The 14,705-nt window shown below is 62.7% G+C and overlaps 2 protein-coding genes across 3 annotated transcripts in view; both read left to right on the top strand.

Annotated features, from left to right (window-relative positions):
* The first annotated feature begins 4,721 nt into the window (after nt 1-4,721).
* On the top strand, nt 4,722-10,328 carry DIRAS1 (DIRAS family GTPase 1). The gene is made up of 2 exons (XM_075998174.1): nt 4,722-4,811; nt 7,302-10,328. Exon 2 carries the CDS (start codon nt 7,370-7,372, stop codon nt 7,964-7,966), a length of 597 nt encoding a protein of 198 aa, XP_075854289.1. The 5' UTR covers nt 4,722-4,811; nt 7,302-7,369; the 3' UTR covers nt 7,967-10,328.
* Nucleotides 10,329-13,621: 3,293 nt separating this feature from the next.
* GNG7 (G protein subunit gamma 7) overlaps nt 13,622-14,705 on the top strand; it is a 123,903-nt gene continuing 122,819 nt past the window's right edge. The window contains exon 1 of one of the 2 annotated variants that reach the window (XM_020283859.2): nt 13,622-13,712. The gene's annotated coding sequence lies outside the window, so the exon portion shown is untranslated. The remainder of the gene's footprint in view (nt 13,713-14,705) is intronic. The other variant, XM_075998178.1, reaches the window with a different exon arrangement.

Raw genomic sequence — 14,705 nt, forward strand, 5'->3', positions numbered from 1 at the left:
CAGGCGCTGCCAGGTGCCAGCACAGACCCGTGGCCTCAGCCAGCGCCCAGGCGAGCACAGTCCCAGGGCGGGACGGGGAGGAGCCCCCCTCAGCACCCTGGGGCTGGAGAGCTAATTCAGGACTTGGGCTCAGGTCCCCTGCCCAGGTCTGGGGGGATGGTGCCTCCCTTGGGAGCCGCCCATGGGGTTCTCGGCACAGAGGCAGCCGGATGGAGTCGTCCCCCCGCCCCTGATCTGGAGACAAAAGAGCAGAAAATGGCAAGGCGGCACCGGCCTCCGGGTTGAATCAGCCGTAATAACAGCGTGTCGGGCTTCCCTCGTCTCGTGTTTGCGTTTCTGTTGCAGAAGTTATTAGCGAGGGGCGGGGACAGGGAGCACCGGTCCCCAGGGCCCTCCACGTCTTTTGGGGGCCCAGAACAACCAGCATTGGCAGATGGGATGGTGTCTCCTGGGCCACAGCGCCGTCACACTGTCCTGGCCACCCGCTCCGGGCCCTCTGCCCTGCCAGGAAGAGAGGGGCCATGTCCCACCTGTCCCAGCCGCCTTCCTGCACCCAGCATGGGCCCTGAGCTGCACCAGCTTCAGGCAAGACAGTGCCCAGCCTGTCACCAGTAAAGACTATCCAGGGTCCCCCTGCAGGTGGGGAGGGGCCAAGGCTCCAAGGGCAGAAGAGGGTCCTTCCCTGTCCCCCACCAGCAACGGCTGCTGCAGGGCCGGGGGGCTTGTCCGTGAAGACCCTCCAATCCTTCTCCCTGCTTGCAGGTGCTGAGGCCAGATTGGGGTGGGGCGGGAAGATGCCCTGCCTCTGTCCCTGGTACCCACCCCAGGCCTCTGTGGGCCCCACACCTGTGGCCCCTCAGGGTAGGGACACGCTGGCCTCAGTGTTCTGGCCGAGGGCAGAAGTGACCATGCTGTGCTAGTCTCGTGGGTGGGAATTGGGTTCAGGGCCCCTGTGTTCTGGGGGCCTCGGTGCCGCATGCACTGTGGTGAGAACGGCCAGGGCTTCCATCCGAGCTAGTTCGGCCCAGCCAGACTCAGGCCAGGCAAGGTGGCCCCTAGCCCAGGGCTCCTGGCACTGTAGATCTCTGGGGCCATCCTGTGTGTCCCAGGTGCTGAGCAGCATCTGTGGCTCTGGGGCGGGCCCAAGACACTGTTTCTGCCAAGCTCCCCCTCGAGGCTGGCGCTGCTTAGGGGCGCCTTGTGGACACTGGGGCTGCGTCATCCTCTGGGCTGGGGCCGTCCTGGGCACTGCAGGTGCTGAGCAGCGTCCCTGCCCCCACCCACTCCACCCCACAGTTGTGACGACCAGAGGTGTCCCCTTACACCACCCAGAGTCACCTGGGGCAGGATGGCCCCTCAGGTGAGCAGCACTGCCCTAGGACAGGCGGCTCCCATCGTATCGAGGAAGACAGTGACGTGACATAGCATGAGCATATCAGGTAGCAATCAACGCCCTGAGAGACAGCGAGGGAGACTCTCAGCACCGTGGTCAGAGAGGTCTCCGATGTGACGTCTGGGAGGGACGGAGGAAGTGGGTTAAAAGGAGACGGGGAGAGCTTTTCTGGCAGCAGCAGCCGTCTGTGCAAAGGCCCTGGGGCCTCTGCAGAGCTCAGCTTGTTCTTCTGATGACCAAAGTGGCCCCAGCTTTCAGTACAAAACCCCCAGTGGTACTGGGGTTTATCCTGCTGGCTGTGGAGGCTTCAGTGACTCCTTGAGGGGGGCGTGAAGCAGCACCCCAATGTTAGGGGGGAAATCCAGGCCACCTCCAGGGGCCAGGCAGGAGGCCTTGGTGAGCCATGCATCTTCCACGGCGGGCCAGGGGCTCAGGGAGCGGCAGTGGTGGCTCCGCAGATGCCAACGGACAGAAATCGGGCCCTGGAAGCTGGCCCATTTGAAGGCAGGCTGGGTTTTGACAAATAGTTCTTATTTTGAAGTATTAATGCTAAACTTACAAAGACACCATCTTTTTTTTTTTTTTTTTTTTTTTTGAGACAGAGTCTCGCTTTGTTGCCCAGGCTAGAGTGAGTGCTGTGGCGTCAGCCTAGCTCACAGCAACCTCAAACTCCTGGGCTCAAGCGATCCTCCTGCCTCAGCCTCCCGAGTAGCTAGGACTACAGGCATGCACCACCATGCCCAGCTAATTTTTTGTATATATATTTTTAGTTGGTCAATTAATTTCTTTCTATTTTTAGTAGAGACGGGGTCTCCTTCTTGCTCAGGCTGGTTTTGAACTCCTGACCTTGAGAGATCCTCCAGCCTCTGCCTCCCTGTGCCCACATAATTGCATTGGTGCGAGGACACGGGAGACAGCAGGGGACAGGCCCAGCTGCCCTCCTCCCACAGCCAGCCGGGGACACACAGGTTGGCCCAGGCTGGGGCACCAGGGTGGGGAGAGGTCCCACAGGGCTGCAAGGCCAGGTGAGGAGCCAGGACGTAGGGACAGGGAGGAGGGGTCACCAAGGGGCGGCCGCCCGTCCCCAGCAGGCTGGGTTGTGGCCTCAGAGCCTGATGGATCCGAGTTCCAGTTCCGACCTGGCCTCTTCCCTGCTGGGCCACCTCACGTGAGCCGCTTTCCTTCTCTGAGCCTCAGTGTTTGGATGGTGGCAGGACAGTGGCTTCAGCATGCCATATGCAGCTCAGTGCATGCAAGAGGCGCTCTCGTCCTGCACACTGCCCAGCAGGGTTCACCGTGAGGATTTAGCGTGAACATGGGTGGACCCCGACAGTCTTGGGAGCTGGAGGGACTGACGGGTCCCCCTCTCCCTGCCAGAGAGGTGCTGGCCTCTGAGCTCTTCCTCGCCCACTTCTGTGAGGCTTGGGACACTCAGGGACTCTCCGAAGAGGGAGCAGGGATGAGAGGTGGCGGGGAACCCAGGAGACACGAGTCCCAGCCCTGACTCACTCAGCCTCCCGGCATCTGAGTCCCTTGTCCTCACTGCTGGACAGTGGAGCTTGCCAAGGAGGGGCCCAGCCCTCTGCTCCCCTCCCCGCGGTGGGGCAAGGGGTGCCCGGCTGGCGGTGGAGCCCTGGGCTCCAGGGAGAGCGAGGAGGGACTCGGCCCGTCCCCCCCTGGCTCACGAGGCCCGCACCCTGGCCTGGCGCTATAAATAGCAGCCGCAGAGTAGAACTGCCGCCGTGCCCACTCTCCTACGCATGAGTCAGCCCGCCCGGCCTGGGCCGCAGCCCAGAGGAGCCAGGGAGCCGGGCAGAGCCCCGGCCGGGCGCTGGCCGGTCGCTCTGGAGACACAGGCAGGCAGAGTGGGAAGGCTGCAGGGCTGCCGTCGCTGAGTGCTCTGTGCCCGGCAGCCCCACGTGGGTGGGCAGCCTGTCCACGTGTTCCTAGCAACCCCACTGGCGGGGCAACCATGATCCTCACTGACAGATGGGGAAACTGAGGCTGGAGGGCACTTCCCTGGGATGCAGCGACACAGACCAGAAGCTGGGCTTTCTCTGCCCACAGGGCTGTCTCCGTCTCTGGCCTAGAGCACCCCAAGATGAGCCTGGGATGGATGGGGCTGGCACTCAGGTCATGTCACAGAGGTGCCTGAATGCCAGGCCAAGAAGCTGGACCTTGACCTGGGAGGAAAAGGGAGCCATGGGCAGCGTCAGAGCAGGGGAGGCTCATGTTTGAGGCCAAGCATTGAGTGGCAGAGTGGAAGAAGGGCTGGAGGGGGTTAGCCTGGGAGGCCAGGAGGGAGGGTCGGGTGGCGTAGGGAGAAGGAGAGCACTCTGAGCCCCAAAACAGAATGAACCCCAGTGCCCCAGCCTCTGCAGCAACAGGAGGGGCGGATGGTCTTGGTGGCAGTGCCAAGTGTGGAGGGAGAAGGGCCCACCTCAACCAGGCCTGTGCGGCTGCTGAGGTCCGGAGGGACCCTGGGCTCCTGCTGACCATCTGCTCACAGACCTCGTGACGGGGACCTCACCACCTCCCAGGCGAGCCTCCCACTCTGCACCTGCTCTGACTTCAGAAGGCCCCTCCCTGCGGGCGAGTGCGGGCTCTTCGTGGAGGGACGCCTTCCTCGGACAGCCTGGGACTGTCTCATGCCCAGCCCAGGTGGGCCCTCCGGCCTGGTCCCTGGACCCCAGTGTCTGGTGTCCTCTGGGGTCACGGTATGGGGTCAGGAGGGAGGAGGGTGATGGTCTCCTGTTGGCTTAAAGGCAGACACAGGGTCGCACTCAAAGGAACAGATGTTCCCCAAAGACATTCATTCCCAGACACATGCCCTGCTGGGGAGGACAGACTGCCCTCCCAACAGGCCCGCACTTCACCCTCCTTCCTGCGGCCCCCAGACCCACAGGGGCTGATCTGCCGCCCCCTCCCCGCCGACCCAGCCCAACGCCTGCACGTTCCTGCCCGCCCTCCCCACCAGCTGTGCCCCGCTGCCCTAAGCCCCCTGGGCCACCTCTGCCTTCCCGTATGCCCCTCACTGATCAATCTGTTATGGACTCGCCCTTTCCGCCAATGCACGCCCCTGGTCGCCGCCCTGCATGCGTCCGGGGGCCCCTAGCCGGCCCGGGGGGTCCCATTCTGCCCCCCACCCCGGGCCGGCTCCGGGCTCCCCGGGACGCAGACCCCCGCGCGTGCGGCCGGAGCGCGCAGGCGGCCACGAGGCCGGGGTCCGCGCGCGCCGGGGCGGGGGGCGCGCGGGGCGGCGACCTTGGCGCGGGGCCCGGGCGGGGCGGGGCGGCGCGAGCGGCGGGCGGGGCGGCGCGGGCGCGACTGCGGCGGCTCGGGCGGGCGGGGGGCGGCGCCGGCGGACACGCAGCGGCAGGAGCAGCGGCCGCGGCGCCGCGGGGACCAGCGGGCGCAGGTAGGCGGCCCGGGGCGGGGCGGGGGTCCCCGGCAGCCCCCACGACCAGGCCCCGCCGGCCGTCATCCCGCGCGCCCCTCCCCGGCCCCACCCTCCCGGCCTCCGCGCCTCGGCCTGGCCCGGGTCCCCTCCGCTCCTGGCCTGGACACCCCCTCCGCACCGTCCCCTCCCGGACCCCTCCCTCGGGCCCACCTCGCTGCCCCCTCTAGGTTCCCCTCCCCCTCCACCTAGGGCCCCCTTTGGCCTGAGGGCCTTGGGTCGCCCCATTGTGCCATCTCTCCAAGGCCCCTGGAGCAGGCCTTTCTCAGTCATGCCCCTGCTTGGCCATGTAGCCCGGATGAGACCCCGCACCCTTGGCCAGGGCCCCTCCCCGCGACTCTCCCTGGGTCAGGGCGCTCTCTGCTTCCCTGCACCTGAGGTTGCTTCGCTGCCCTGTGCCTGGCCTGGCGCTGGGCTCGGGTGGCCTGGGGCTGGTGCAGACCCGCCCGGCCTGGGCATCTCGGGCTGGGCTGCCTGGCTCTAGAGAAAGACCCCTGGCCAGGGTGGCCACCCAGGGCCGGCTCCAAGTCCTGCTCTGCTCACCCCACTGCTCTGTGACCTTGAGCCAGTCCCTCCCCCTCCCCTCTTCTTCCCCCTACTCCCCGCAGGAGGTGGGGGTGGGATTCCCACAGAGCCAGGTGGGTGCTGATGTTGGGGGTGTTGAGTTGGGGGCTCCTGGGCAGGAATCCCAGACCCAGGGGGAGAGGACCCTCCTGCTGCCGGGGGCCGAAGCCCTCAGCACCCACAGCAGGGCGAGGGCTGGGTTGGGGGCAACAGATCCCACCACCACCGGGTCCCCTGCCAGTTGCTGCAGGGTCTGGCCAGACTCACAGTGCACCCACCTCTCGGGGAGCCCACCCAGGAAAGGGCAGAGTCTGCGCCCGGCCTCCCCGGTGCCGGACTCACTATGCGTGTCATGCATGCACCCCGCAGTCGGTTCCGGGAGGTAGCTCGGCTGAAGCTCCCCGAAGTTTGCTGGCACCTAACAGCCCGGCTATGTGTCGGCTGACGCTTTGTCATTGTGGTTTTTTTCCCTGGCAAATCCGGTATCTTTGATAATTGGGCACGTGCCTTTGCAACCAACGAGCACGGCTAAGTGCTTTGTCCCCTGAGCCCTTGGGACGGTGACAGCAGTTATGATTGTCCATCTCTGTGGGGGCTCCTGTGTGCCAGGCACCTGCCTAAGGGCTTTCTCCACCTTATCCCAGTCCTTGTCACCGCAGGGGCCACTGTGACTGCTCACATTTCACAGATGAGGAAACCGAGGCTTGGGGACACAGATTTGCTCTGGTTCGCACCACTGGCTCCTTCCTGGCTGACTCCAGGGCACCCCTGCGCCCTCCACAGACACACAGACACCCGGGGAGGGGCCTTGCCCACAGTGTGCGGGGAGGTGACGCCCAGGCAGGCAGACACTGGTGTCCCCTCTCTCCCACTGTAGACCCCTGGCTGCAGGACCCTCGGACACGGCTGGGAAGAAGGAAGGGGAGGGTCTCCCCAGCTTTACATAAACCAGGACATTGATTCTGGAGATAGGACTCCTGTCCCCCTGCCCGAGGGTCTTTCCCCACCCACCTCCATCATGTCAGGAATCGCTGTGCTGTGTGACCTACCCCGGCCGCTGGACCTCTCTGAGCACAGGAGAGGAGAGAGATGATTCTATTCCTAAGGATACGTCAGACCTGCACGTGAGCCCCAGGGCGTGCGGGGCCTCGCAGTTTGGGTGCAGAGTTTAGGGAGCAGGGACTTTTCCATTCGGTTCCCGTTTTTGTTTTCTCATCTCTAGCCTGGGCTGCTTTGGGGAATGAACATCATGTTTTGCAAATTGTGGTTCTCTGGCCCCAGCATCAGGGTGACATTTAGCAGGGCAGGGGTGGGGGGAGCAGCTGTAAAATACACATTACCAGGGCTGTTCCTCCCCCCCCACACCTGCAACTGATCCATCACATCTGGGGCCAAAGCCCTGACATCCGCATTTTAAGTGGCCCACGAGGTTTAGGTAGCTCTGGGCTGGGGCAAGGGCAGGGACCCCGTGGTGGTTGGGGATTGGCACCATTTCACCCCCCAAACTGAGGCCCAGGGTGGCAAGGTGGCTGGCAGGGGTCTCAGAGCCGGGCAGCTGTGGGGCTGGGGCGGGGAGGAGGCCGGGGCAGCCTGGAAGGGGCTCGCGCACCGGGGTGGAAGTTGGGCACGCACGCCAGTGTCTCCCACGCCTCTTCCAAGGCAGAGTCCCCTGGGCTAGTCGGGCCCCAGATTTTGTTAGGGGAAGCAGCAGGGGCTGGCGGCGAGCCCGCAGGCAGGGCAGAACTGCAAAGTCAGCCTCGGGACGCAGAAGGAAGGAACGCCACCTCCCCTGAGAAGCTGCCCCTCCCACCCCATCCCAGCAGGGCCCCCAGCTGTCCCCTCCCAGGGCCAGGTGGCCTTTTGCATCTGACGCTGTTCTCCGCACAGGGTCAGTCTGGGGTTCTAGCAGCCGGCACCAGCCCTCCCGGCCCCGTCCCCCACCCGCCGCGGGGAAGATGCCCGAGCAAAGCAACGACTACCGCGTGGTGGTGTTCGGGGCGGGCGGCGTGGGCAAGAGCTCGCTGGTGCTGCGCTTCGTGAAGGGCACGTTCCGAGACACCTACATCCCCACCATCGAGGACACCTACCGGCAGGTGATCAGCTGCGACAAGAGCGTGTGCACGCTGCAGATCACGGACACGACGGGCAGCCACCAGTTCCCGGCCATGCAGCGGCTGTCCATCTCCAAGGGCCACGCCTTCATCCTGGTGTACTCCATCACCAGCAAGCAGTCGCTCGAGGAACTGGGGCCCATCTACCAGCTCATCGTGCAGATCAAGGGCAGCGTGGAGGACATCCCCGTCATGCTGGTGGGCAACAAGTGCGACGAGACGCAGCGGGAGGTGGACACCCGCGAGGCCCAGGCGGTGGCCCAGCAGTGGAAGTGCGCCTTCATGGAGACCTCGGCCAAGATGAACTACAACGTCAAGGAGCTCTTCCAGGAGCTGCTCACGCTGGAGACGCGCCGCAACATGAGCCTGAGCATCGACGGCAAGCGCTCCAGCAAGCAGAAGAGGACAGACCGCATCAAGGGCAAATGCACCCTCATGTGAGCCCGGGCGCCCCGCCCGCGCCTCCCGACACCCTCGCCCTCCTCCGCCTCCCCCTCCTCCTTCCCCCTCCTCCAGCCGGGGAAACCGAGGCTCCCTCCTGGCCAGCCTGAGGCAGAGCTGGGCTCTTCCCCCCACCTCCGCCCTCCCATTCCACCTGTACCCCCAAAACCAAGAGCCGGAGGCAGCCCCCCGATCCTGCGTGAGAGAAAACCGGGGAGCCGGCAGGAGGGGGTGCTTGTCCCCGCCGGGTGCAGAGGGGGCGCATTTCCTCCATCTCTGCCTGAGGACCCCCTTCTCTGTCCCCTTTCCTCGGTGTCCCCCGCCAGACCTGTGTCCCCGCCCACCACATTTGATCACTGTGACCTTCCAGGGGAGGGGGCAGTGGAGATGCACTTCGACCTCAGATTTTTTTTTTCTTTCCTCCCATTTGGTGTTTAACATACACCCCACGCCATCCATCGTGACCTCTGACCTGTACCCCTTCCCCGGGTCCCCAAACAGCCTCTCTCGCCCTTGTCCCTACACTGGGGTGGGGGTGGGGCCTACGGGATAGGCCTCAGGCCACCAGGCAATAACCACAGGCCCTGCAGCAGCCTCCTCGCCAGCCAGCCCCAAATCTCGCCCCTGGGACGGGGCAGAGACCAAGGGAGGCCCAGGACCAGCCGACAGCCACAGCACAACTCTGGGACTGTCCGGCGAGGACGGCCCGGCTGGGTAGGTGCAGGCGGGCCTGGCGCTGTGAGCATGGACGGGCCTCCTGGACGCCCCCTGCCTGGGGGGCCCGCCCCTTCCATGGAGACAGAGACGTTGACAGTGCCCTGGTTGGGGTTCTTGGGTGCTGGGGAGGGGGTGCTTGGACCTGCAGTGAGAGACACACACCACCCCCTCCAGGGGCAGGACCAGCACCAGCAGTAGCGGGGGGTCCAGGCAGAATCCTGTCCAGCCACTTCCTCCCACCAGCCTGCCGGGAGGGCGGCGTCCCGGAGTGGGGGTGTCTCTGCGGCCATGAGGTTCTGGGTCACTCCACACTCACGTGACCCCAGGGGCTTTGTCAGCAGACACAGAGATGACTGTGGAACCACGTGCCCGTGTGGCTCAGGGTGTGTGGACGGGTGGCTTGTATCTAAAGGTGTGTCTGTGCGTGCGTGTGTCTGCCACGGGGCTGGTGCACCTGTCGCAAATCTGTGCAGGTAGTGATCGGGACAGTATGTCCTTAGAGGTGGGTAGCTGCAGCTTCATGCGTGTGGTTGTCATCAGGACTGGGTCTCTGTGACATGTCCGTGTGGATCTTTGTACCCGTGTGAGCGTGACTGTATTTTCAGGAGTGGGTGATGTGTTTTATCCGAGAGCATGTATCTGTGACCCTGCTGGTTCTGACCGAGGGGCTCTCAGCAAGGGGACTCTGGGCCCTAAGTCTGTCTCAGCCAGCGGTTGCTGCGTAACCAGTTACCACAACGCGGCAACGTCACGCAAGGCGCACTCACTATCTTGCAGTTTCTGTGGGCAGGTTAGCTGGGTCCTCCCGGGGTCTCCGGAGGCTGCGATCAGAGCGTTGGCTGCGACAGGGTCTCATCGGAAGGCTGGATGGGGGCAGGATATGCTTCTGGCACTCACGAGGTTGTCCCAGCATTCAGGTCCTCACGGTGCAGGACTGTCTGCCCCTGTTCCTTGCTGGCTGTCAGCTGGAAGCTGCCACGTGGCACCTCCATGGCGTGGCACCTCCATGGCGTGGCTTGGGATGGGGCGGTTAGGCTACCCAGGAAGAGAGGTCCCGCCAGCGTCCCGCCAGAGAGGTCGCACGCACGGTGCGGCTCTGGGGTCACGTGGCCAGGTGGGACGCTGTAGGTAGGAAGGGTTACTCGTGTCTGACCTGTTGTCAGCATGTTTATTTTGCTGTGTTCACGTGACTGTTCATTCAACACACGTTTGCTGGGCACACTCTGGGGGAGAGTGCGTGTGAGTCGCCGCCCAGCACGCGGACGGGGCCCCAGGAGGGCCGCACGTGGAGTCTGAGCACAGCTGAGCCCCCCGAACCTCTGGCTGGCCCGGGCCCCCTCCCCTGCCCTGGGAGTGGCTTCTGGACTTGGAAGGTGCCGAGAGGGTGAGGCTGGACAGGGCCCTTTCTCAGGGACACACCCTGATAGCACAATCCCCCTGGGGCCCCGCCGGCCTCAGGCCTCTCCCTCCCTGGGCCCTGCCCCGACCCTGGGGAGAGAGAAGGGTTCTCTCTGGACGCTGGCCGGCCACGCTTGCTGTCACCCCGCCCCTCCCCCCTCCGCATGTGGGCGCCCCACCCCCCAGCGTGGGGTCTGTGTAGCATTCGCTGTAGATGTAGTCTTCCCGCAATAAAGTGGATCCTGCAGTCCCCGCCCGCACCGCGCCCCTTCTTTGGGGTGGGGGGGTTCTGCTCGCCGCCTGCAAAGGATGGGGGTCTGGAGGGGTGGGAGGGGCCAGGTGAGGACATGGAGCAGGGGAGGTCGAGGCAGGGGCAGTCTGGGCTGCAGGGCTTCCAGCTCCACTACAGGATCCCTCGGACCTCAGTTTCCCCATTCGCTCTGCCCACGTCCCATCCACCACCCAGACGCCATCCTCCCCACCCAGGCCAGGCTGGGCCAGGGGTCTCAGCGGAGGAGGTAAGGCCTCTTTCAGGGGCAGAGTGGGAGGAACTGAGTCACCATTCATTCATTTATTCATGGGCTCATTGTACCTTCATTCGTTCATCCAGTACATAGTAGGCACCACTGTGTGCCTGGCCCTGTCCTGGATGCTGGGGACATGGTGGTGACCAACACAAGCCCCAGAATCTCTGCCTCCTGGGGGAGACGCTGCCTGAGAAGAACTGGATCAGACCACTTCAGATGCGCACTGCTGCGTGGGAAGAAGATGAGCCTGCACCACAAAAGAGATGCAGGGGTGCGGTCCTGGTGTCCAGGGAAGCCACTCTGGCTCAGGAGGTGACATTCGAGCTGACCTGGGAAGGCAAGGAAGAGGCCAGCCCTGAGAGGATCTGAGATGAGCATTGGCGGGGGTAGGGGGGGCAGCAGCATGTGCAAAGGCACTGGGGCAGGCATGGAGGGAGGAAGGGGTGGTGGCCAGTGAAGTCAGAGCAGTCGGCCAGCGTCAGACAGCACCCGGTGGGCTGTGGGAAGAGTTTGGACTTCAATGACAAGGACGGTGGGGTGCATTATGGGAACATGTCAGCATTTCCCCTTGTGGTCCCCACAAGAGACCCAGAGGGCCCTGTCGCATGCACACTGCACGCACCTGCTGCAGCCAGTTGAGGGGACTGGGGAGGCACTCCCATCTTACACAGGGAGGAGTCCACGGGGCCTCGGTTTCCCCATCTGTACAATGGAAATGCATGGTTGGAATCTGGCTTGCCAGGATCCTGGGAGGCAGGGTAGGGCAGTGGTTAGGGCCTGTCCTTCGTGGCAGTTGGGAAGATAGCGGAAGCCCTGTTGGTTCCATATCTTTGCTTTTGTCACACGGCGCTGATCTCAGATCACCTGCTACCCCGGGTGAAGCAGATACTGTGATTTTAGAGGCTCTGCTATGCAGACCTCCCGCGACGTGCCAGGCCACTCCCAGAGGGTGGCCCGAGGGGGGTCGGGTGCTGAGCAAGGCAGAACGTGTCCACGTCGTCCTCAGATCGTTTTTATCAACGTCACTCGGTGACAGTTTCACCCCCGTGGTTTCCCCTGTTTTCCAGTCTTAAACCCACCCCACCAGGTTCCTTCCTTCATCCTTCCAGTTGCCAGGAACTAATTAAGCTCCTACTGTGTACTAACTACTGTGGCAGCCACTAGGGATGCAGGTTCCCAAAACCCCAGTCATCAAGCTACATGCTATTTTAATGCGTTGTTCAATGCGAAGGAAGCCATGATGAACCAAATATCAATATTTTAAATAAAGACAGGATCTGAGTAGGCTGTGGGGAGTTAGCGAGGTGAGTCGTACAAGTGTAGCATCAATCAGATCTCGTCTTTTAAAAAATGCTGGTTTCTGCATGTAAACAATGCTGAAAAAAAAATGCTGGTGTTTTGTTCATCATGGATTATTTGTGCATTTATTCTGAATTTTTAAAATATTGTCTGAACATAGTATTTATCTTGATGGGGACTTGGGTTTCTTTTTGTTTTTTCTTTTGCCTCTATTTAAAATTTGGATTTGAATATTGGATTTGAATTGTGGATTTTGCCATTCCCCAATGTATACATATTCCAAAACATCACGTTGCACACCATAAACAGTTTTTATTTGTCAGTTAGAAAATTAAAATTCAAAAAATACATTTTAGATCTGAGACACATGCGTCACTGGTCTCACCCTCATCCCAGCCCTGATTTTCCTTTGGGGCCAAGTAGTGACGTGTCTGAGTGAATTGCGCTCAGCTGATTTTCACGCAGTTGCTGCAGGAAATCTTTTGACTTTCTGATTTCCCAAGAGCGCCTGGAAATCTGGATTTTTTTTTTTTTTTTTTGCAAACCATCCTGATTTAAAAACATTGGCAACAGATTTAAAATTTTTAAAGGATTTTTTTGGGACACATCTAGCATGGAGGAGCCACCAGTTTGCAACCCCTATTTAGACAGTCGTTCCTCTTGGGGGACGTGAGCTGGGGCGAGCCAGGGGTGGGCAGACCGGGAGAGGGAGCTGCCGCCCCCGGGCCTGGTTTCTCTGTGTGCTGCAGGGGAAGCCGCTGGAGCCTGAGATGAGCAGGGAGTTTCCTGCAGGGATGACAGGAGCCCTGGGGGAGCAGAGCTGGGAGGCCAGCAGCCAGATCACAGGGCCCAGGCGGTGGCGGTGGCAGGGGACGCGAGTGTCAGCGTTGGCTAGTCCCTGAGTTCACAGAATATGGTGGCTGCATCCTCCCACATAGGAATGGCTCCCTGTTGGGACCCCTTGCTGCTTTTGGAGACATACCAAATGTTTCCCAGTGTCACCAGGGAAGCTTGCCAAAAATGCAGATTCCGGCGTCCAGTTCCCTGGCAAGATTCTGGTTCATTCCATCTGGGTGGGGGCCCAGGAATCTGCACTTTAAGATCCATGAGTTAGGAAATTGTGAAACCCTGGCAATTGGGAGGTGGGCTTAGGCGAGTGACCTTGTGTTTCACCTCCCTGAGACTCAGTTTCCACCTCTGTAAAATGGGGCTCATCATTATCTCACCTCCTTGCTTTATGCAGAGGGTTCCACGAGAGGGAGCCCATGAAATGTTTCAGGAAAGAGGCACCGCTGTTATTATTACTGACATTTTCCCCCGAAAATGTGACCCCGGAGTTAGGATTTGGGATTCGAACCCGCTGCCCCCACTCCCGGGATTCGAACACGCGCAACACCTCGCGCCTCTTTGACGTCATGAAGTCGCCCCAAGAAAGCCGCTCCTCACCCCGCCCTCGAGTCCCCCACAGCGTGCCGATTTGCATATTAGCATTGCCCCGCCCCACTGTGCGCTCTCCGGCTCGCGAGTGGCCCGCGGCGGTGCCACTCAGAGCTCCGCCCCCGGCCCCGCCCGCGCGCGGAGTCCCGCCCCGCTCTTTTGGGTGCAGCCTACCCCACTGTCTGCCCCGCGCCCCGCCTCCGGCGCCGGCCTCCAGCTGCCCGGGCTCGCGATTGGTCGCGCCGGGACGCCAGGGCCCGCCCCCCGCGCGCTGGCCCCGCCCCCCGGAGGGGAGCGAGCGCTCGCGGGCCGGGGCGGCGGGTTCGGCTGCGCGGCGGGGCTGAGGCGGCCGCGGGGCCCGATTGCAGGTAAGGGCGCCGCAATCCGGGCCCGGGAGCCCGGCCGGGGGCTGAGGGCGGCGCCGGCGACCCGGGAAGGGGGCTGGGACAGCTCCGACTATGCGGACGAGTTGGGGGTCGGGGGTCAGCTGAGAGGGGGCTGGGGCTTGGGACCCGGCTGCAGTTGCAGGCTGGGGCTGGAGTTGGGGGCCAGGTTAGCTGGGGAGGAGGCTGGAGTTGGGGACCGAGGTTAGCTGGGGAGGGGGCTGCAGTGGTAGGTCGAGGTTAGCTGGGGAGGAGGCTGGAGTTGAGGACCGAGGTTAGCTGGGGAGGGGGCTGCAGTGGTAGGTCGAGGTTAGCTGGGGAGGAGGCTGGAGTTGAGGACCGAGGTTAGCTGGGGAGGGGGCTGCAGTGGTAGGTCGAGGTTGGCTGGGGAGGAGGCTGGAGTTGCGGTCCAGGTTAGCTGGGGTCCAGGTTAGCTGGGGAGGGGGCTGAACTTGGGGTCCAGGTTAGCTGGGGAGGGGGCTGAACTTGGGGTCCAGGTTAGCTGGGGAGGGGGCTGAACTTGGGGTCCAGGTTAGCTGGGGAGGGGGCGGCTGAACTTGGGGTCCAGGTTAGCTGGGGAGGGGGCAGCTGAACTTGGGGTCCAGGTTAGCTGGGGAGGGGGCTGAACTTGGGGTCCAGGTTAGCTGGGGAAGGGGCTGCAGTTGTAGGTTAAGGTTGACTGGGGAGGAGGCTGGAGTTGTAGGTCGAGTTTAGCTGGGGAAGGGGCTGGAGTTGTAGGTCGAGTTTAGCTGGGGAAGGGGCTGGAGTTGTAGGTCGAGTTTAGCTGGGGAGGGGGCTGAGTTGTAGGTCGAGGTTAGCTGGGAAGGGGGCTACAGTTGTAGGTTGAGGTTAGCTGGGGAGGGGGCTGAGTTGTAGGTCGAGGTTAGCTGGGGAGGGGGCTGAGTTGTAGGTCGAGGTTAGCTGGGGAGGGGGCTGAGTTGTAGGTCGAGGTTAGCTGGGAAGGGGGCTACAGTTGTA

The sequence above is a fragment of the Microcebus murinus genome, chromosome 27, assembly GCF_040939455.1.
Source record: "Microcebus murinus isolate Inina chromosome 27, M.murinus_Inina_mat1.0, whole genome shotgun sequence".
Lineage (NCBI taxonomy): Eukaryota > Metazoa > Chordata > Mammalia > Primates > Cheirogaleidae > Microcebus > Microcebus murinus.